General features: G+C 37.3%; 2 protein-coding genes across 4 annotated transcripts; both read right to left on the bottom strand.

Annotated features, from left to right (window-relative positions):
- Positions 1–839: 839 nt before the first annotated feature.
- On the bottom strand, positions 840–14004 carry LOC120635699 (spermine oxidase-like). Of its 3 annotated transcripts, none has more exons than XM_039906812.1 (9): positions 13945–14004; positions 8867–9049; positions 6748–6954; positions 5881–6097; positions 4700–4878; positions 3395–3662; positions 2599–2702; positions 1675–1801; positions 840–1017 (listed from the first exon to the last, which is right to left on the bottom strand). In XM_039906812.1, exons 1-9 carry the CDS (start codon positions 14001–14003, stop codon positions 907–909), a joined length of 1455 nt encoding a protein of 484 aa, XP_039762746.1. In that variant the 5' UTR covers position 14004; the 3' UTR covers positions 840–906. The 3 variants fall into 3 exon arrangements, with proteins under 3 accessions (XP_039762746.1, XP_039762747.1, XP_039762748.1); XM_039906813.1 differs by lacking the exon at positions 13945–14004 and adding an exon at positions 11838–11965; XM_039906814.1 differs by lacking the exon at positions 13945–14004 and adding an exon at positions 11080–11175.
- Positions 14005–18721: 4717 nt separating this feature from the next.
- Positions 18722–22751, bottom strand: LOC120635746 (UPF0547 protein C16orf87-like). Its single transcript, XM_039906883.1, has 4 exons — positions 22500–22751; positions 21883–22050; positions 19437–19509; positions 18722–18973 (listed from the first exon to the last, which is right to left on the bottom strand). The coding sequence occupies exons 1-4, from the start codon at positions 22548–22550 to the stop codon at positions 18789–18791; spliced, it is 477 nt and encodes a 158-aa protein (XP_039762817.1). The 5' UTR covers positions 22551–22751; the 3' UTR covers positions 18722–18788.
- Positions 22752–23753: the final 1002 nt, after the last annotated feature.

Below are 23753 nucleotides of genomic sequence, written 5' to 3'. Positions count from 1 at the left end.
CTTTTTATAAAAGTCACACCTGCCACTAAACGTAAACAAATCATTTAACAATGTAAGCCTACCTGTGAAAATAAACCGAACTAAGGTTATTTTTTTTTTCTTTTTCCTCTCAGTCGGTTCGCTCTTGTCAGAGCGGTCGTGGTCGTCACTTAAGGGTTGTGGCACGCTTGAGTATCCACTCCTTTCTTCCAAAATTTTTTTTCAAATTTTTTTTTCTACCGTACTAAGTATTATTTGATGTAAAACATTATATTACTTATCACTTTCTATGGTGACTAAAATAGAATGTGTTATGAATTCTATCTCATTCTCTCGCCGACATAATTCTTTAAATAATAAAGACTTACCGCTTTTTGCCACAGACGACAAATAAACAGAATATTGAAAAAAAAAAAAGTATAGTACATTTTGGAATAAAAATCTTCGATTATGTTAGAACGAGAACTAGATTTCATTGATAAACTTCACATTTTTATAAGTTTAGGTTAGTTAATATGGCAGTTTTGGCATATACAGGGTCAAATAAAAAGTGCCAGAAAGCTCTCGGCCTGTAGTTGTTTACATTGAAACTAAAAACTTTTGTTCTACGACTATTTTTTTTAACTCGAAACTTTGTGAAATATTCAATATTTGACATAGTAACTCTACTTGTTACTACTCTATAATGTAACATCGGCAGAAGCGCGCGAACCTCAACTCTATCACGCGGTCACTGACCCGACTACTAGAAGTTGTTGAATCACATGTATTCGGTTCCACAGTGTAATGTCACTTTACAGAAATAACATGTATTTTTTTTTGTATAAAAAAAATAATACTGAATTGTTGTTAGTTTTAATGATAGAAATTACAAGGCCGAGAGGTTTCTGGTATGTTTACACAACCCTGTATAAAATATAGGATACGCTATATTTTACTGTTAGGCAATAATCTCATAGCTTCCCTGTAACCTGAATCGCTGGCACCGTGTACTGTTGAGAAATGGGTGGGGTCTGTTGCCTCGCCAGCGAACAATACCTATAAATAAAGTATAACTAAAACATAATTCACGGTGCATACTAATGCAGTATACCACATACACAGAAATCTTAATAACGGGACATTGAAAATGTGTAGTCAATATGTCGCCGCGAACGTCCAAAGAGGATCCTACTATTTTTTATTTACCTTTTAATATATAAGGTAAGGTAAATAAAAAATAATTCGTTAGATCCTAGGTAGCAGTCAAATATATTTATAATCTTAATATTTTATAAGTAAGCTTATTTAACTTAACCCCTCCTCATTGTGGGAGGCAACGTACGCCCTTTAGTTGGCTGGTAAAGGGTAGATATGATGATATTTATTTTTTTAGTAGTTCTACAACTACTAAAAAAAATATATGATCAGAAAAATAAATCATTTTCAAGTTTTCTATTTTTCATTGCGGCACGCACGCACGCACGCACGCACGCACACACACACACACACGTGAAACTAACAACATCCGTCGTATTTTCAGGGGTTTTATTTTGTCAGCAACTTTATTTTTATTTTTTAAATAAACTGTTCTTACGGTCTAAAACAATCAGTGTACGACTTACGCTGCCCGCGACTTCGTTCGCGTGGAAATTTTGATTGTATAGTTAAAGAATTGCCCTTGGAACACTCTTGCTCTAGTGAAAAACAAAATACCTTAGGTCTCCCGGCGGAGTCTCGCAGGGGCTCCGCTAGCGACGCGCGGGCGTTCGGGTACTTCTTAACTTCAAGGTTATCATATGTATAGCTGCCTCGAGTGAACGGGTTGGTGTACCAATTAGATCTGTCGACAAACTATATCGTCACTAGCTGCTGCCGGCGACTTTGTCCGTCCGACGTTCAGTTTGTGTTAAATGTAAGCTTATAGAAAGGTCCTATAAAAGGACTACGAAATCGATAAAAAAGCTTGGGGGAGAATTATTACTCTAACCAGGTTGCTTTTCTAATAGTTTTAAATGTGAGATGGTGATAACAAAAAAAACACCCCGCTAAGTTTGTTGTGGGCTTCTTAGACCAGGACGCGTTGGGAACCCTCGTAGCTTTAGTTACAAATATGGTTATCGCCATCAACTCACTATCGTGTAATTCTCATGTAATGTACGCATCAAAAGTGTCACCTATGGGCCTACTTGAATAAAGATATTTTTAACTTTGACTTTGTTTTAACGTTTTTTTATATATATGCGCAAATCGACTGTTTTCTCGGGGATTTCTGTAGGTGATAATAAGTTTGTTTTCTTATAGTAATAATAGTTAGCAGACCAAGTTAAATAGTATAGTCGTTATAGACTGATGTGAACGGCATATACTAATCTCGGCATCGACGGTAGGAGAGCCGTAGTATAATTGGTTAAAATCTCAGGCCGCGATTGCCAGAAAGTCGCAGGTTCCAATCCTGTCGATTCCCAAAATTTTTATATCCATTTTAAATTTACAAAAATAATAATTTAAAAAAAATTATAAAATGGTTAAAGTCAAACAAACAAACACACATTAGGCTGTCTTATGTCTGGTCATAATAGATGGTATTATGCTAAGCGCTCAAACAGTTTTTTTAAGCTGTTATTACAAAATTTTTACCTTATAATACCAGTCGGTTCTGTAACGGTCATATTTTTTCCCATGAACATTCTCAGAAGTTCCACCACTTTCCTTTTGACTACGTCCTCCGGTAAAGTTTCTACCTGCAAATAATATAACATCAAAATAATATATCAATCATCAATCACACATAAATAAAATCAATCATACATCGATCAATCAATCATACATCATTCACTCAATCAATCACTCAATCAATCATACATCAATCAATCAATCAATCAATCAATCAATCGAGCATACATCAATCACTCAATCAATCACTCAATCAATCATACATCAATCAATCAATCAATCAATCGATCATACATCAATCTAGATATCATCGTATCATCTCATTCGCTTTCAAGTAGGCCTACTCTATAAGAACTTTTGAAACGTCAAGTATGTCTGTTTGTAGTGACTCTACCACCGGTTCAGAAAGCAGATTCTACCGAGAAGAGCCGGCAAGAAACTCAGTAGTTGCTGCAAATAATATAACATCAAAATAACATTTCATATCAATCAATGATCAATCAATCAATCATTAATCAATTTCTAAATCATTGAATCAATCTATATTCGACAATCCGATCCGGCTATCTCTCAGAATGAGGAGGTTTAGGCCGTAGTCCACCACGCTGGCCCAGTGCGGATTGGTGGACTCCACACGCCTTTGAGAACATTATGTAGAACCCTCAGGCATGCAGGTTTCCTCACGATGTTTTCCTTCACCGTTGAACCAAGTGATATTTCAATTACTGAAAACGCACATAACTTAGAAAAGTAAGCCTACCAATTTCCCGACGTCGCCAGAAGTCCAAAAAGTGAGCGCAGTTCCCGAGCCCATGGGTCTGCTACATCCAAATATCCTTGTCGTCCAGTAATCCTCCTTCCTAACCCTCCTTTTATCCGCCCCCCTCCACAGAAACCCGAAAAAAGTCCCGTCCGGTAGCGAAAGCGTGTCGAAACTCAATATTATTTTGTCCATCACCCCCATTGGTACCTTGTCTATGGACTCTATTTTGTCTTTTGGTAGCGATGGGACGAATAGATTTGTGTGCCTGAAAACAATTAGCTTTAGCTTTGGTGACGGCAGATCAGATTACAGTTGTCTTTGAAGGCCTTGAATCCAGGGCCGTAAAAAAAATTTAAAAAAAAATGTAGTCATCCTCGCCTCTCTTCCTTCTAGGGTATGGAGGGTAGAGGTAAGGAGAGTCATCTGTGTATATGAAAAAGTGTCGTCAAAATGTTTTAATTTAGGATGGCGCCACATTTGCATCAGGGTAACTCTTAAAAGAAGCGCCAAATATAAATATTGTTAGAGTAGGCTTGAAAAATAAACAAGGAAGTATGGTTATATTTACCACAATATTTTGTACAACGTAAGTTGTTGAAATTCTCAATAATTAACTACTTTAGTCGATAATGACATTAAATTTTTTAACTCGGCATACTTCAATTCATCTACGATTGCTACATTCATACCATACCCTGTGCATCCACCAGCGCCATTGTGGAGGATTTTTGAACTGTTATTTAGCGCATACACTGGACACTTTTTCAACTTTTCTCCCATATAAGATGACTCTCCTTACCTCTACCCTCCATATACTAGGGGTATATACAACGGTGAGCGGTCAGCACAGTAGCTTAATCATATGTAAAGCTAGGAATCGGTTCTTTAAGTAGTTCCCGAGGGAAAATTGAAAATTCTAAAAGTGCTAAGCCGCGGGCAGCTTAAGCTAAAGCTTTGAAATTTGGTATGCATGTCACCTATGCTATGGAAAAGGATACGTATAATATGTCAAATAGTTCCTTAGGTAATTCCAATAGTGTGAACTATTATTAATTTATATTTATTGAAATTTTTAACACTATTCTTAATTTAAATTTATTAAAATATATTTTCTATTTTTTAGTTCGGTTTTCTATAAAAAGCGTGTTTTTTAGTTTTTCTAAACTATTATTTATTTTTATCCCGAGAAATAAGAGAGTCCCGCGGGAATCAAAACACCTTAATATATAACCCAACGCGAGGGAAGTCACGGGTATCAGCTAGTAAGTAAATAAACTAATGTTAATAGTTTAACAGTTATACCTTTCCTTTAGTACTCCGAGAGACACTGTAACTATCGCATTGTCAGCTGTGAACACGTCGCCATCTTTGCAGACTACCTGCACTTTACCCGTCGAGTCTTTCGGCCATTTTATTTGTGTCACCTCTTTATTTAGTTTGATTTCTAGAGTTGGCCAGCCTGGGCCGTTTTTGTACGTGTTCTGAAATCATCGTCGTCAGCCCACGTAAATATGAAGTCTCTCCACCCTTTCCGATCACTTCACATAACTCTAGAATGAGGTATTATATATGTGTTCCTAAGATATAAGTAGTAATGTTTTACTTAGAGCAGAGCTATTTATATAAGTACGTTATGCATAATATATTTTTGTATTGGATTTATACAAATTGTATTTATAATAATTTTTCTGTCACTGGAAGCTTCATAGTTGTTGATATTTAAATTCATCATTGTCATAGTTCACTCAATCGTTCTACCCTTTCACTCACATGTAATATATACACACTCACATACGATAACTCAACAAGCAAATTCAAATTCAAATTCAAATCTTTATTTGCGTGATTGCAGGTTAACAAATTTGATCTTATACTAAAACATAACAAGCTACGTGCTACAATCTGCCATTCTATCCAAAAATATTGCACAAACATAAATATAATGTCACAGAAGGCGAGCACATGTGTTGGTGCCCACCTAAAATTGTGTAATTTACCTGCACTGCTACGTCATGCCGGTCATATGAAACGTCGTATTTGTTGATGATTAAATTCATCAAAAGAATCCTTCTTACAGGCCACGTAGGAAGGATGATGATCATTCACCAAATCCATACTGATTAGGAGCATCGTTTCTCTTATTTACTAGTTATATCTTATTTACCATTCATTTTACTCCACTTTTGTATAAAGTTCACTCAATTCTTCCACCCTTTCACTCTAATGGAGCATTAGTCATTTCGTACGATTTATTATAATTATTATTAAATTCTTATTTTATTGCACAAACAAAAACAAAATACAAAGAGAAACACATTAAAAAATAAAAAATAATAAAAAACTAGTTTGGTTGTGCAAAGGCGGCGCTAAAGCGATCTCTCCCAGGCAACCTATGGCGGAAGCAGTTCTTATAAGGAACAGGTTGGTGCAGCAAATTTACTACAGAAAACCAAATAATAACAAAAAACATCATATATACTCACCAATAGAATGTCAAAAAAGGTCTTATAACCGTGTCTGTGCCAACTCATATGTTGGTGTCCACCCAACTCAGCGTAATTCGTCTGCGCGCTCACGTCATTCCAGTCATTTGAGGCTTCATAGTTGTTGATGAATAAATTCATCAATTCCAGGAATTCATCGAGGAAATCTTTGTTTTTGAGCACGTCTGGATGCTTCTCTTTTAGGTAGTCCATAAGTCTGGAATATTTAAAAAAAAAACATTAAAATGGCTTCGTGTATAAGTTAGGTGATTTAAATGCGTGCGAATTATTATTGTAATTAAATAAGTTGACCATATTTGACATTAAATGTAAACAGCCGATGTTACAGTTGTCACTGCGTAGTTTTTTTACGACGTCATCATGTCAACCCATTACCGGCCCACTGGCCCACTACAGGACACGGGTCTTCTCCTACAATTGGCGTTGAAGCAAGTGATATTTTAGCTAGAGGTGCGTGCTGGGCTTCGAATTCTTTTTCCGTTTCCCAGTATAAAATCTAGATGGCGCCACTTCAATAACATGTAAACCTTAGTTAACTTGAAAAACAAACTAGAAAATCACACATTGGCATTCTACAGTCACCAAACGGCAGGTCAGAAAGTTAATACAAACTTACTTTCTCTTTAGGAGCTGGCCCAAAGGTTCAGGTTGGTACACACTAACAAATAGAAGCTCATTCATAAGTGCGGTGTCAGCATTGCTGCCGATTTCTTACTATATAAATAGCGCCATCTAGTGACAGTGCGGTTTCCCATTATTGGAACTAGATGGCGTTACTTCGATACCATATAAAACTTAGTTAACTTACTAAGTAAACTAGAAAATCACACAACGAGATAAACTTACTTCCTCGTTATAAACTGGCCTAAAGGCTCAGGTCTCTCGGGGCGTTCCACGGCCCCCATACAGAAGTCTAGAAGCTCATTTATGAGTGCGTTGTCAGCAGAACTGCCGTCGGAATTGAAGACACTGAAGGCGAGGTCTTGGGGAACTACTGATACATTGTTGTTTATCGCAGAGTCAAAAACCCTGCTGCGTTTTGTGCCGTGGATCCTGGGGAATTAATTAGTTACATATATACCCGTTCCCCGTTTTATTGTTATAAAACGGGGAACGGGTATATAACGGCTCTTCGTTTCTACTGCCATCCACTGCGATCACCAATCCATCAGACCAGCGTAGTGATTATGGGTAAGCCCTTCCACTGGAATGCCTGAGCCGAGGTTCGGCCTCACATGAGGCGTCCTCAGGCCGACGATCCGTTCACTTCTTCGAGGGCTCGAAGAGGCGAAGGGTTCAAACTTTTCCCGCAGAGCCCAATTCCGCGGCACGCCAAAAACCTCGCGTTACGTTGTTAAAACCAGCTGCACACAATCCGCAAAAAAAAAACCCCTATCTTTCTTTTGTAAGGAAAGCGACAGATAAGATTGGAAGAATCCTTAGCGGTATGACATAAAAACTGTCTTCACACCCTTACAAAAGCTTGCCCACTTGATGTGCTCTCCAAAGGATCGTTTACCATACCAGTGTTCTCTTACATTGGGCTACAAAGAGATCCATAGCCACTCGGGTCACCGAACATATAAAAGCGGTTAGAGACAATGAAACACAGAAGTCAGCGATTGCGGAGCACATTCTAAAAGGGGGCACCCAGCACTGGATAGAGCTACATGACCCTAAAGTTCTCTCCACCGGCCGTCATTATATTCCAAGACTAGTTCTTGAAGCGATTGAAATTCGGAAGCACAACAATTTCAATCGTGAGGAAGGTTTTAAATTATATTGTGTGGAACCCAGTGGTAGAATTATGCAAACCAAGAAAGCATCGTACAGCTTCTCAATTTAAAAGTGACGCTGTCAGTGTAGTGTGTCGAACAGTTCGTGAATACCCAAAAAATGACACGGAAGTAGATTCTGCCCGTGACATCCAAGTTGACATCTCGTACCTACGCAGTCCCGTCGAGACCACGATCCATGCAACTGGCTCGAAATATCGACAAATTCAAAATATTATCGTGGTATGTACCCGTGAAGAAATTATATATTGTATATTTAATAAAACCCAATGGGATAGGGTTTTTTGGTCCAGCAGTGCGCTGTAGGATATAGGTATATATGCGCTGTATATATTGCCTATATATATATATATATATATAGGCTTTGATGACGATGATTGTTATAAAGAACCTTCTTAATAGGAACTTGAAGTTCTTTCGTTCATTATGACAATCAAAACACGGCACAGGTCTCATCTAAGAATGTGAAAAGTTTAGGCCCTAATCTAACACTCTGGCCAAGTGAGATTTCTTAGAGTGCACACGCCTTTGAGAACGTTATGAAAACTCAGGCATAGAGGGTTTCTCGCGATGCTAGAGAGCTATTTTAATTGAAACGCACATAACTCCGAAAAGTGCTGCAAGCAGGGCTAGCACGGGCGGGAGATAAAAATGATATCCCCCGATTAAATCCCCTGACAGGGGATATAATTAACGTGCCCACCTGCTAAATCACTGGAACATGGTATTGGAGAAGTTTACTCCCGTTTATTAATACACATATGTTATATGGATATTATTACCACTTGTGCGCCAGTGCTCTGAGAGTTGATAATGCTGTGGGAGAAAATAAATCCTTAATATAATTGTGCATGCTGGCCGGGCCGGGAGCCCAAGAATCTAACTTGGACAGACTTATCACGTCACTGGCGCAGTGGGCAGCGACCCTGCATTCTGCACCCTAGGCCGTGGGTTCGATTCCCACAACTGGAAAATGTGTGATGAACATGATTGTTTTTCAGTGTCTGGGTGTTTATCTGTATATTATAAGTATTTATGTGTATTATATTCATGTGTATTTATGTGTGTTATAGTATCCATAACACAAGCTACGCTCACTTTGTGGCTAGATGGCGATGTGTGTAATGTCGTAGTATATATTTATTCATATATTTAAGACAGTAGCTCACCATTCAGCGCCAACCTCAACAACCCCATCACCAAAAGGCACAGTCAGCACCCTTCCACCGATTCTGTCCTGCGCTTCCAACGCCAGCACCCTCCGTCCGGCGCTGGCGAGAATAGACGCAGCCGTGGTACCAGCTGAGCCCAGTCCTACCACTATTGTGTCCCATGGCTGAGGCATGCTGGACCTGAAATAAAGAAACTTCATCAACCTCCTAACTTGTGAGTGAGCGCTGTTTTAGTGAGGGGTTCTGGTAAAGATCAACCAGAGAATATATTGTCAAGATACATCCTGCCAATATATTCTTGCGGTGAGGTAGAAACCAGCTTTCACTTTACAGCTGAATGCCACAACTATAAAATTCAAAATGCATTTATTTTAAGTAGGCCTAATATAAGCACTTTTGAAACGTCAAGTCTGTCTGTTTGTAGCGACTCTACCACCGGTTCGGAAGGCAAATTCTACCGAGAAGAAGCCGGCAAGAAACTCAGCAGTAGCTCTTTTCCAACGTCAACAATTTACATTTTACATTTTAACATTCATTTTTCTATCTTGTGAGAGCTGAAAGTGGAGCCGGATGCTTCCAAGCAACATTTTCATTAAGAAATTCAATTGTAATAGTAACCTCGCTGTAATATATATAATTGTACAAGGTAAGGATAGACAGTGGCAGCATAGAGGATATGCACAGGGTATGCAGATAATATAAAATATATATAAACCAAATAAAAAGTTAAGGATGGGCATTTTAAGAGTTATAAAAAGCCTACCCTTTAGTATTTATTACTCGCACAGGAGATTTTATTCATTTTATATTATCTGCATACCCTGTGTATACCCTCTATGCACGCAACTGAGGATAGAATAAGTGAAGAAGACCAAGCAAGCCTGTCTATAGGGGATATCATTGGGGGGGAGGGGAGGGGGGGGTGCCGTCGGGACACCAGTACAAACTGTCCCAAACATGGGGAATAGGGTGGAATGGTCCTTACAGAGGACTGATCACCTGTCTGGCAATCATTAAATATATAATAATTTATATATATACATATTGTCTGAGCAGCACAAAAATAAGCACATAAGATAAGCATAGTAGCAGGCACTAAATAGTAGGAAATAAAAAAAATTACTTGCTTCCCTAAAGCACTGGTACACAATTGTTTTTTTTTTTCTACAGAGTAAATGCCTGATGCATTCCAGAGGGTGTTGGTCGGACATCCCAAGGTGACCAGCCTGATTGGGATCATTTATTGTTGTTTTGTTTTTTTCTTCTGTTTCTGACTTTTTAGTTTTCCATTTGCGGTTGGTGTTAGCTGGTTGCTAATTCTTGCTGCTGGTTCCACTAAATGAGAGCGATCTCGCTTTGTCAAAATAGTGAACTCTGGCCATTTTAGTCTTGTTGATGTTCAGTTATTTAGTCAGAGAATAAAAAAAGGCTATTTTTTTATTTATTTTATTTTTATTTTTAAATGCCTGACGCTCGCGATGCCGCACGCTCTATTGGGGTTCACTTGCGTTTTCACCGAACTCTCGCCAGTGGTACACAATGCCCTCAGACCAGAAGTCAGAACTGATAAACACAACCTTACATAGGGCTGGAACGGTCAGCATATGCTTTAAAGTATATTTTCCTGTTCACTGTTTAAACCAGGGTTCTGGTGACCAGAAGATTTATTATAGTAACATTTTTTTTTTTCTCACCATCGAAAAGTAGAGATATCAACGAACAGAAAACATACCAACTTTTGAAAAAATTGATATTGACGGGTGAATTTTCGATTGAAAATTAGGGTGCTGTTTCGATATTAATTCAAAATAAGGTGAAAAAATAAATATTTTTAATCAAATAAATTACAACGTTGTGTGGGTAATAAAAAGTAAGTTTTCACCAAATATTGTTAAAAAAAAAAATTGTAAAAAATAAACCAAAAACTTGGTTTTTTGGATTTTTTACATAACTTTTGAGATTATGTGAAAAAGTGTAAATACAAAAGTTTGAAATCTTTTTATTACCTACAACTTTGCCATTTGACTTTTAGTTTTGCCGGAAATCGAGAAAAACCGTTTTTTATTCTTAAAAACTCACCCACAACCCCTTTCCGACCTCAGATCGCCCGTAAATTATTTTTCCTTTCATTTTTATAATATTCCCCTCCTTTTCTACCCTGGTCCTACCTTGATTATGATATACCAGCAATTGTTAAGTAATAAACTTACCTGACAGTTAACGTGTGACTGTAGCCAACCAGATCAGACCTTTTACTACCTTGAGTAGTAAAAACTACAGATTGTGGATCCAATTTAAAATATATTCTTGACATTTTAACAGTTCCAGCATTAAATAGAAACTCTCTTAAACATGAGTTATTCTGTTTGAAATAACGACAAATCCATATCTGAGTATTGGCTGATAATTTCTTAGATACATTCATTCAAATTAACAAGATAATTAATGGCTAAACTTCAAATTCGAAATTCAGTTCGCTTCAAGAAATGAAGGGACATACAAAATATGTAGCAATACTAAGAATCTTATACTAATACTGTTTTAACAAATACACACAAATAAAATAACTTTTTGAGTTTAACATTACTTAAATAGAGTCTATCACAAACTATTTTTAATTCAAATAATAACAAAACACAAGTAAGTAATAATAAAATTATGATGTCCAGAAATACGTCTGGAATGCAGTACAGGCGTAAAAATTGGGTAGTTTATTACTCATACGCAATTGTGCCAAGGTCTTTGATTGGAGCTACGAAAAAACAGGTTTATTTTGTTAACACATACCGGCTTATAAACAAAAACATCGATTCACATATCTTAAGTTGCAGTCAATATCGTGTCTCTATCTAATAATTGCTCTATTTAGTTAATTAAAACTTAATTAACACTTTTAGTAGGTAACTTAATAACTGATAATAATCTTGCATAACTGCTTCTAAGATAACAAATTTGATATTTTACGTACCTAACTTGAATAAAAATTGCACTTCCTCTCGATGTTTTGTTTATCGACACTTTTTCACAGTTGGTTACGTTGAAAATTAAGGATTTTTAACTCATAAATACTTAGAGAAATATAAAAGAAAGTAAATTCCAAAAGGTTTATTTACATTGCGTATGTCAATGTCAAACTGGAATTTTTAAAGAAGGTTTGACGTTTATGCTATCAATCGGAAATTGCAACAAGATGCATGGCGTGACGAGTTTTCTGCGTTTGGAAACTGCCATCGCCTGCATCGACTGCCACACTATTTTGATGAACCAAATTAATTTTTCAGCTTATTATGGATTTTACGGTCGATAGGAGGGTGTATAAAACTGTGGAAGAAGAGAAACATTTTGTCCTTTCCCCGCGCAGAAAATTTCTCCTAGTAGGAAAAAAGGAGACTCTTTCAATACCTTAAATACCTATCTTGACAGCCGGTTGGCGCAATGGGCAGCGACCCTGCTTTCTGCGTTTAAGGCCGTGGGTTCGATTCCCATGACTGGAAAAATGTTTGTGTGATGAACAATGTTTTTCAGTATCTGGGTGTTTATCTGTATATTATGAGTATTTATGTGTGTTAGATTCATAAAAATATTCATCAGCTATCGTAGTACCCATAACACAAGCTACGCTTACTTTGGTGCTAGATGGCGATGTGTGTATTGTCATAGTATATTTTTTATTTATTTTTATTAATTATTTTATTTATCTATATATGAAGAAGATAAGTATTACCTACTTTCATAATCACGATAATTTTACCGCTAAAGTTCAATGTCGATTGATAATACGGTAAAAAGGTTAAAATAATATGTTATCTATTTTATCTTTTAAACTTTCCTTGCGTACCTACACAGTGCTTACATAATATTAGTAGGCATTACAGAGGAAATAATTAATTTATTCGGGTTTCTGAATGCAAAATATGGATTTAACAGGTTATTTGGTCACAAACTTCCACAGTGGCTCGCTAAACTGAGTTACAGAATCGGCCTGCAGATCACCATGTCTATATGTCATGTCGGAGAAAAAAGTCAAGTCACACATAAAAAAATAACCGCTGCTACGGGCCCGCACGATAGTGCTTTACATTATAGAGTAGTAACAAATAGAGTATGGATGTAAATGATTGAATATTCAATATTTAATCATTTTCATCATTACTCTGTTTGAATATTGAATATTGAATATTCAATAATTTACATCCATTGGACGGCCGACTGGCGCAGTGGGCAGCGACCCTGCTTTCTGAGTCCAAGGCCGTGGGTTCGATTCCCACCCATGGAAAATATACTTCATGAAAATCATTGGAGCCGTTTCCGAGATTCATATTGTTTACTTATAGATGTATGTATACAATACTAGCTGTTGCCCGCGACTGCGTTTGATTTTGTATTTTTGTGTGGCATTAAATTAAGTTATAGATCTAAAAAAAATTAAAGTATGTAGTATCGCAAAGCCTTAAATGCGGATTTTGCTGCTGTCCGCTGAGGAGTTCTATCCTCTATCTCAAACCACAGTTTGGGCAAAATTAAACACATATTATAACCTCAATAGTACAAAAATAATTATTTAAATCGGTTATAATTTATTCTTAAAATCTTATTTATTGCACCACCTACCTCTTTTTTACGTTTTTTCCTTTTACGCCATTGGTTGCCTGGAAGAAATCGCTATGTAGCGATAAGGCCACCAAATTGACCTAACCTCTTGATTGTATTTATATCTTTGTAACTACTTTTTGTTTCTTTGGTGTACAATAAAAGTGTATTCATTCATTCATTCATTCATTCATAATTTGTCGGAGTTATGGTGCAAAATCGTCAAACACTCCTCCCCTCTCCCAAAGGAACAGAGCTTAATGTCGGGATAAAAAGTATTCTATATTACTTCTAACACTTCCAAGAATATGTGTACAAAGTTTCATGAGGATCGGTTAAGTAGTTTATGCGTGAAAGCGTAACAAACAAACTTACATTGACATTTATAATATTAGTAGGGAAGTAGGGATAGGGATAGGGACAGATCTCGGAATAATTGCTCGTTCAAAGGTATTAGATAGATAAATTAGATATACTAGACTTACTCATGACAAGCAGTACATCGCAAAATGGCAGCAATAACTATCCACTGTAGTCGCTCCATGATCGCGTGTGACACTACTCTCGTCAAGAACTCAGTATGCATCTGCGTTTATATCTAAGGATATGGCAGTACGGTAGTGTGAAAGCCAAGTTCTGTCAATTTTTGGTGACCTCACTATCGAAGTGGTGTGCGATGTTTTCTTATAAATAGTACGTCACGAAATCACAGGCAGAGGCAATTTAAGGATTTTTTTTTCTCGTCTTATCAGGTGGGACATCAGCCATGGCTAGTTATCACCATACTGACAATAGACCTACCGCAAAGCAATTAGCGTTCTTTATAGGAATAATTGTCGGACTAAATAGATGGTCCATTGTGTGGAATGGTCCAAGTGGAAAGCCATCGTCTTAACATAGACGGCCGAGTGGCGCAGTGGGCAGCGACCCTGCTTTCTGAGTCCAAGGCCGTGGGTTCGATTCCCACAACTGGAGTGTTTGTCTGATGAACATGAATGTTTTTCAGTGTCTGGGTGTTTATCTGTATATTATAAGTATTTATGTGTCTTATATTCATAAAAAAATATTTATCAGCTATCTCAGTACCCATAACACAAGCTACGCTTACTTTGGAGCTAGATGGGGATGTGTGTATTGTCGTAGTATATTTATATTTATGTACAGAGTAACACTTCGCAGGGTATGCAAAGAACAAGTCTTGCAACGACTCTCTGTGTCCATCAACATGAAGCATCGGTTTTAAGCATCAAATGCCTGTAATTACACCAGCTCTTCAGACTAGAACATAAAAATGCTTCTTGGTGGCAGAAATAGTTCCGGCAAAGTGCCGCGTGGAAACCGATCAAGTGCGTGGATTTAATGAATGAATGAATGAATGAATACACTTTTATTGTACACCACATAAACATAACAAATTAAAAGTAAAAATTTAACAAAAGGTATACAATTTGGCAATTTTAATATAACTATCGTGCCAATAATAAGTGAGCTTGGTACTATCTTAGACTGCATCTTTGTTTAGTTGCAGGTGAGATTGCAGTCAAGGGCTAACTTGCCATGTCAGAAAAAAGATGTATTACATAAATTGAAATATAAATGTGTTTTGTAATGGAAGAGCGAGATCTTCTGGCACAGGTTTTAAACTTAACATAAGTTCTTCGCCTTATCTGCTATCGTTTTATGTGAACAAATCAATTTTCATTTTCATTTTCATTTCATTTTCAACTTGCAGAATGAAAAAAACCTGCCTCAAATCGACTGAATAAATTTGGTTTTCGGTATCACATGTGATCATGGACGAACCATTATCGGCCCACTACAGGGCACGGGTCTCTTCTCAGAATGAGAAGGGTTTATTCCGTAGTCCACAAGACTACACATCACACGCCTTTGAGAACGTTATAGAGAACTTTCTGCCACAGAGGTTGCCTCACGATATTTTCCCTAATCGTTAAACCAAATTATATTTTAATTGCTTAAATTTAAAACGCATATAACTCCGAAATTTTATATATGAGTGTCGATCGAAATCGGTCCCCCCGAAAGGGAGCCAAAGCAGACAAGTAACCTGTGCTCAGCAGTTAGACTGAGGTACCTAATTAAGATGATGAAACATTTTTTATTTTTTATATTAATAGCGGGCAAACGAGCAAGTGGATCACCTGATGATAAGTGATCACCGCCACCCATAAACATCTGCAGCACCAGAGGAGCCAACGGTGCGTTGCCGGCTTTTAAGGAATTTGTTTATCCGCCCCTTGAATAACCCTAGATTTTATTTTTGGGAAAACACATCTGATGAGAGATTGTTCCATAATTTGCAAGTGCGCGGTAATGATCTGGTATTTTGAACAGTAGAAGAGTACCAGGCATCCAGATGATGAGGGTGGAATTTATTTCTACGGCGTGAGGTTCGGTTAGAGAATTAACAAACCAAGATAACTTTATTTACAAACCAAGATAACTTTGTCCATTTTTTGCCATGCCTGTTTTTCGTGGGCCGTAATTTATCTTTTCCGTTAAACATATAACAATGTTAAATTAACGATTTAAGGTACCTACTGACGGACTTTTACTTCGTTAAATAACAGAGATCTTTGACACCAGACTATAGTGGACTAGCTGTTGCCCGCGACTTCGTCCGCTTTTGTTTTTCGAAAGACATGTGCCTCATAAATGTGGCAGCACTTTTTGTATTTAGGATATCTAAGCCTGGTGTAAAATCGTCAAACACTTTCGTCGCCTCTCCCGAGAGAACTGAGCTTAATTTCGGGATAAAAGGCATCCTATATTACTTCTAATACCTTTAGTAGTTTTTGCGTGAAAGCGTAACAAACTTACATTCACATTTATAATATTAGTAGGGATAGGGATAGGGATGTGCCAGTCTCAAGGCAATACCAATTAGGTATATTTAGTTAGTTGTTCATATCAAAATGGCGCTATAATAAACAGTTTCGATGTTTAAAGCTGTTTTTTTTAATTGGTTATCTCATTTGAAGTTAACACAGATAGAAAAATCGTTTAATCTATTTTGGTTTATGTGTTGTTTCACATAGGATTCCAAAAACTAGAATGTATCCTACTAGACTCCAGTTTCTGGGGGTATTTATTTATTTAATTAATAATCAACATCGTTCAAATCAGCCGACTGACGTCCACAGCTGGACATAGGTATTTTGTAGAGCGTTCCAAACTTCACGATTCTGGGCCGCTTGTATCCAGCGGCTCCCCGCGACTCGCTTGATGTCTTCTGTCCACCTGGTTGGGGGTCGACCAACGCTGCGTTTACCGGTGCGGGGTTGCCACTCCAACACCTTGGAACACTTTTTTTTTTTTTAATTAATTGGATTTGATTGCAATGATTTAATATTTGTCTATATCTAAAATCTAGGGACATATCGATGAAATAAAATTTCTAAGATAAAATTAATACTTAATAATAATTTATTTACATTTTACAGTAATTACAATACATTAAATTATTTTGTTAACTAATCAAAATACATACATATTAGAAATTAAAATTGGTTACTAATAGTTTAAAAGGATACCTATTTTGTTGTAGTCCAGGAGCACTGATGAGGTTAACAAGAATAAAATTAAAAAAAAAATAAGTTTTCATCGCTTAATTTTTATTTCCGTACTACTTTTTACCATTCCATATGGACCACTAAGACAACAAGGTTTTTTGACTTTTATTAAAACTATCGCTTGGTGTATTCCTAAACGATTGCATGTTAAAAAAATACTAAAATTCAATAAAACATGAAAAAGGTAGTATAGTTATCTGAGTCAAGTAACCACAAAAGCTTGAATGCAGATTCGTTGAATCTCTAATAAGTAGGTAAATACCGTGGTATTCCTATTGCTGCAAAGAACCTTATTGCTGAGATTTTAAAGTTCATAATCAGGTGTGACAAACAGTATTTTAACCCATTGTCTTTTAAGAATTAATCTTTTAGTCACTACCGTTTTGTGTCAGTGTTTGATTTTTATTGCTAATGACGTCATTACAGTCACGTGACCCCAAAGGGAGCGTTTTCTCGGCATTTTTATGAATTCACATTTATTTAAAATTGTGACGAAATAAACATTCGTGAATTGTGCTAGGTTCGAGTATTTTGAATAAGAGCACCTGTAGACCCTTGTAAGACTTTAATCAACTCTTTAGTCCAAGGTTCCAAAACACACAATTGATCATAAAATGTGTTGCTTGGAAATGGTTTCACTTCGCTCTCAGAACAGACTGACTCAGTCGCGACGAACAGCCACTTTCATACCACATCTCTGAGGCTTATAACCTTCTTCACTTAGACATCGTACACCAAAGAAATTATCCAGAAACATTTCTATTTATGAATCGTTAGAAAAAATTAGGTACTTTGTTGTTTCGCAAAGTCAAAACACATTAGTGATAATGTTCTTTGCAAAAATATTGTTAGCTTCTTAAATTAAAAATATTCAAAATTCATTTATTTCAAGTAGGACTAATATAAGCACTTTTGAAACGTCAAGTCTGTCTGTTTGTAGTTACTCTACAACCGGTTCGGAAGGCAGATTCCACCGAGAAGAAGCCGAGAAACTCAGCAGTTGCTCTTTACCAACAACAACAATTTACATTTTAACATTCATTTTTCTATCTTGTGAGAGATGAAAGCGGAGCCGGATGCTTCCAAGCAGCCTTTTCATTAAGAAAATCATCAATTAATAGCATATTAATTAGCTTTAGATGATAAAACAAGGAGTCAAATTATCCAAAGTCTATAGCAGTTCAATGCTGGACAAAAGGCCTTTCCTATCGGTGGGTTTGTCCATCACCACGCTGGGAAGACGGGTTGGTGATCGCAATAAGCGGTAGTGGTAGCACAGAGGACGCTGCTGTCCGTTTAACGTTCGTACCGTGTGCATGTCACCACCCCGCCGGTGTCGTACAAGTCAGCCAGTGGAGTATAATGGAGATCAAATATCCAGTGGCGTGCACTTCATACATGCACAAAAGCACTGCATACCCTAAAATTTTTGTATAACTAATAAAGGGGAAGGATTTTTCAATTCTATGCCATCTTCCTACTTTATGCATGACCTGGTCAAAAATCCTTTTTTTTTTTTTGGCGAGTTGGAAAAGCTTTATTGCTACCTCCGACCCTTGGGCAGGACGGAGGTTATGCGGGACTCCCCCCCCCCCCCCCTCTAAAGGGGGTATACCCAAACTAAAAACCACCACGGCATGCCCCTCTTGTTGGCTTTGTTAGACGCCCTGGGAACTGGTCAAAAACCCTGTGCACGCCACTGCAAATATCCTATTGTAATTTGTTTTTTGCGTCTTCTACGGATCAGCGGGAGGTTGCCATTGCACAGCTCCAATTTTCCTATTAATCTCTGACAGTATGAGTTTGCAACGCGTCAGCTGTGAGGGGCGAAGTTGCGGCGTAGGGTCCCTTGTGCGGTCAGCTTGGAGGGGCTCCCTTTTAGCGCGACGGAGGGCCCTCCTGCGACGAGCTCGGGCGGTTGCTGTATAAACAAGGACACTCAATATAGCTTCCAGCAATGAACGAATGAATGATTGAATGAATGATTGAATCAGTGCAGGAATGAATGATTGAATGACTGAATGAATGAATGAATGAATGCACTTTTATTGTACATCAAAGAAAAAAGTAGTTACAGAGATAAAAACATAGAGCAAGAGAATACAACCACCTACCCCTACTTAAATTAGAATTACTAATAAATACATGGGCGTATCCGTGGAAATTCACAAAAAATGATGTATGAACTCTCTTAAAAATGTATGGCGGCCAAGATACAGACAGACAGACAAAAATTAAGTATCGAGCTTCAGTATTGAATGTAGAGGGCAGTCTAGAAATTTTTCACACAACAGTAGTGTATCTGACCTAAAAAATCTCACTTGCCTCACCCCCATCTATGACAGTTCAATATATCTATATAGAGTGAAAATTTCAATACATACTGCTTTCAATCTTTCCTTTGATTTTGTAATCTTCATCGCCATAGTTCTTCGACAAAGACCTCTTCTTGGGTGACTAAAAAAACATTTTGAAATATAATTTATGAACAGAAGTGTATACCGAAAGCAGATCTTTCAAAATACTCCCTCAAATAATTAAAATATCAAAGAAAATAACAGAAAAAAAAGTCACTGGCTCTTAAACTATATAATAAAAAAAATAAACACATAGTAAAACAAAGTATTTCTAAAATGTATAAAGGTAATAAAATTACCGCAACTTAAAGCAATTATTTATGTGGTATGGACATTTTCTCTGAGAAAAGACAAAATTACAACAGTGTAATCAGATTCAGAGGCTACGAGGTTTCTCTCTCAACCATCAATATATTTTTGCAAAAGCAGCAGTAACCTTGTTATCTGTTACTCCTATTTTAACAGGTATTATTTTAATTATTATGTATTGTTATTTCTGTAACTTGACAGATGATAGGGCTGGTATTTCCGAGTTGGATAAAAGTCCCACATAATCCTTATAATATTATCATAAATGCGAGATATGTTTCTTTGTTTATTGTTACTACACTATACTTCACATACTAAACCACCAATCAAAATTCACAAATTTAACGTCAACGTCAAAGTCTGTCTGTTTGTAGTGACTCTACCACCGGTTCTTTAATGTTACTTCACATGCAAACTAAACCACCAATTAAAATTCAAATTTCATTCATTTCAATAAGCCCAGTTTACAAGCTAATAAATCAATAAATAAAAATAAAATAAGCATCATTCAAACGTCAAGTCAGTCTGTTTGTAGTGACTCTACCTACAGTTCAGAAGACAGATTCCACCGAAAAGAGCAGGCAAGGCAGGAGAGAGAGGAGCCTGCTTCCAAGCAGCCTTGCTGTACTACACTTGATTTTAGGCTTTTTAGGCATAGAGTTAGTTGAATACGCTGAGAAGTAACATAGGCTTCTTTTTATCAATAGGAGACATATGGTTTCCACAGGATTTGTCAAGAACCGTAATAAACATATGCAGAACGTCGGCAGCACCTAGTTAAAGATGATTTAAAAACTACCCATCCCAGCCTGGCTAGCATGGGCAGGAGACAATTGGAGAAATATCCCCGGGGAAAGGATAAAAATTTATCTTCTCCAATTGCTTTATAAATTCTCAGAGCATTGGTGCACAAGTGCAAATAATATCAAAATAACATATGTGTAAAAACAAACGGGGGTAAACTTCTCCTATTCCATGTTCCCTTGCTTTAGCAGGTGGACACGTTAATTATATCCCCAGTCAGGGGATATAATTGGGGGATATAATTTTTTTTTTTTTAAATAAATAAATAAATATAAATATACTACGACAATACACACATCGCCACCTAGCCCCAAAGTAAGCGTAGCTTGTGTTATGGGTACTAAGATGACTGATGAATATCTTTATGAATAATATACATAAATAATTAGAATACACATATAAACACCCAGACTCTGGCAAACATTCATGCTCATCACACAAACATTTTCCAGTTGTGGGAATCGAACCCACGGCCTTCGGCTCAGAAAGCAAGGTCGCTGCAAACTTCGCAAATCGGCCGTCGATAATGTTTGCCTCTTGCCTGTGCTAGCCCTGCAGAGTTGGTTAATTGGTGTTGTGTTTTATAGTGTTAATTGACGGACGAAGCCTATCAACAAAGCAAATCTATTTTGCAGGACATCCAAGAAACTAAAAAGTGCTGTACTGAGTCCATCAAACTGAGGCAACCAGCTACCACACAAAAGACCGAAACACACCATTGCATTGCTGTCTTTGGCAGAAATAAGCATGACGGGATGGCAGCCCCGAACTGGTTAGCTTAGCGTTGGTCAACCCCCAACGAGGTGAGGAGGTACCTGCTGGATCCAAGCAGCACAGAACGGTGGAATTTTGAACATATGCATATATTTTTTTCCTGTAACATCTATACTAACAGATCTTAACTGTACCACGCCAAATTGGCATGCAAATTGTTTTCAGGGTAGTGTTTAAATCATCATCATCATATCAACCAATAGACGTCCACTGCTGGACATAGGTCTTTTGTAGGGTGTTCAAAATTCCACGGTTCTGTGCCGCTTGGATCCAGCAGGTACCTCCTCACCTTGTTGGGGGTCGACCAACGCTAAGCTAACCAGTTCGGGCTGTCATTCCGTCATGCTTATTTCTGCCAAAAACAGCAATGCAATGCTGTGTTTCGGTCTTAAAGGTGTGGTAGCTTGTTGCCTCAGGTTGATGGACTGTATCAGCAAATAAGTAAAATTGAATTGAATTGAATTGATGTTGAAGCATGGCGGTAGTACTATAAACAAAAAGCTCTTCTACTACTACAATACAGGTGATAATAACCATGGAACACCTGCACTTATATACATATTATAATCTGAGGATGATAGTAAACCTTTCGCTTTTGCTTCTGATAGTGTTGTGCGTCGTAAAACTGTGGCTGGGACCGTCTGACTCTGCCAGTTCTCCGTTTTGTATCTTCTACAGCAGGCAGTGAGTCCGCAGCGCGACGAGATGCAAAAAATGTATGTCCACATTTACATGATTTGGATGCCACGGCTACCTAAAGTGTTGAGTATAAGATATACCATATGAATGATACCAATAATCATAGAATAGTTATAGTGGTTTTTTCATCTCTGACATTCCTCCCTGACACAGCGGTGAGCGCTTTGGTTTTAAGTGGGAGGTCCTAGGTTCCATTTCCGGCCAGGGCCATTTGGGAATTTTCAGTTGCTGAATTTTATGAGGTCTGGTGTGTTGGGAGTCTTCGGTCGTGGCTAGTTACCAGCCTACCAAATAGGCCTAGGCCAGCCTAAAAAATACGTGTTGCGAAGCGATGAAGCGTTCCGGTAAGCTGACTCCGCTATCAACTTAGCCTGCATCGTCGCTTAACCACCAGGTCAGATTGCGGTCAAGGGCGTTCTTTTAGTAGAATAACAATATTAAAAAATTACATTGTGTTTTGGCCTTAGGTTACAGGAGGTCTAAGTTAGTACCAATTAAACATACCTGCATCTCACATTTAGGGCAGCTCTTCGCTATCATTTTATTTCGTCCCATTTTGAAAAGAATTTGTTGTTGGGAAATATTTTTTTGTATTAACTAACATTAACACTCAATTCCTGTCTGCTACTAACTAAGGGGGGTTATTCCTGTTTATCACATAATTGATTGAAGATATGTAAAATAATTTATTAAAAATTACCAACCATGTAAACAAAAATTAATTCAATTTTAACCACAGAGCGCAGAGCTTTGACTGCAAAGTGCAACGCAAATGTCACTACGCGGACGAAAAATTACAGATTACGCCCGCGAGCTTATGCTGTATCTATTATATTTAAGGAGGATACAAACACTACGATTTCACTACAAAAAAATATAATTTAAAACATAGATCAATACTGTTTTGTGTAATTTTACCGATCAATAGGCGTTTTTAAACGTGCTGACCCTTTGATAAATATTGATTGTTCTATACGACACCTATAATCTTATAGAGGTCACGAGGTAAAGATAAACATCACTTAATTAATACCTTAAACTGTTAATGTGGCCTTTATGTTTTAATAGGTACATACTCAACTAACTAAAGTGGTTCGGCACTTAACAACAATCTAATTTCATACGAAGTAATTATCACAAATGATTTATAATACAACTGTGTCCACAGATATTTCCGCGAAGATACAGCGCCCTGTGTGTTTGTATTGACCACTACGGGAAAGCAGATTCTACCGAGAAGAGACTCAAGAAACTCCGTAGTTCCTCTTTTCCACCATAGTTTTACAGTTTAACATTCATTTTTCTGTCTTGTATGAGATTAAAGCAGAGCGGCCTGCTTCCAAGCAACCTTGCCATTAAGTAATAATAAGCGGGACAGAGGATTTAAATAGCAATGCCGGGGAAGTGTAGTGTAAATAATATGTGTGTGTATGCCATCTTAGGAGATGAGGAGATGCCTCAAAGTCCGTAGCTCCGATTAGTCCGAACTTTTACGCTTGTAGAAGTCACCTACGCCTAGCATTGTCTGGGAAACTGTTTGCATAATAACATTGTTTATAAATGGAATAATCGCGACCTCCGATTTCTGACACCGTATGTCTTATTCCGAAATACAACTTCAATATAACGGATACATTTACAAAGCAACTTTGTCACGAGTCAAGTCAAGTCAAGTCAAGGCCAGCCGGTCCTTTATATTTGTCAAAGACAGCATTCATTAGTATATTCCTAAAGAAGTTATCAATTTGTTATTGTTAA

Source organism: Pararge aegeria, chromosome 27 (genome assembly GCF_905163445.1).
Source record: "Pararge aegeria chromosome 27, ilParAegt1.1, whole genome shotgun sequence".
Lineage (NCBI taxonomy): Eukaryota > Metazoa > Arthropoda > Insecta > Lepidoptera > Nymphalidae > Pararge > Pararge aegeria.
The sequence above is the reverse complement of the archived record's forward strand: the minus strand, read 5'-3'. Positions and strand labels throughout refer to the sequence as shown.

Excerpts from the sequence above, each read along its gene's own strand:
- LOC120635699 (XM_039906812.1), bottom strand. The coding sequence starts at position 14,003 with ATGGAGCGACTACAGTGGATAGTTATTGCTGCCATTTTGCGATGTACT. Across the intron at positions 4,879-5,880 it reads CCTTTTTTGACATTCTATTG|AACACGTACAAAAACGGCCC; the intron begins GTGAGTATATAT and ends CGATGATTTCAG. Across the intron at positions 1,018-1,674 it reads ACTCCGCCGGGAGACCTAAG|GTATTGTTCGCTGGCGAGGC; the intron begins GTATTTTGTTTT and ends CTTTATTTATAG.
- LOC120635746 (XM_039906883.1), bottom strand. The coding sequence starts at position 22,550 with ATGGGACGAAATAAAATGATAGCGAAGAGCTGCCCTAAATGTGAGATG. Across the intron at positions 22,051-22,499 it reads GCCCTAAATGTGAGATGCAG|GTAGCCGTGGCATCCAAATC; the intron begins GTATGTTTAATT and ends TCAACACTTTAG. Across the intron at positions 19,510-21,882 it reads ATCAGAAGCAAAAGCGAAAG|TCACCCAAGAAGAGGTCTTT; the intron begins GTTTACTATCAT and ends ATGTTTTTTTAG.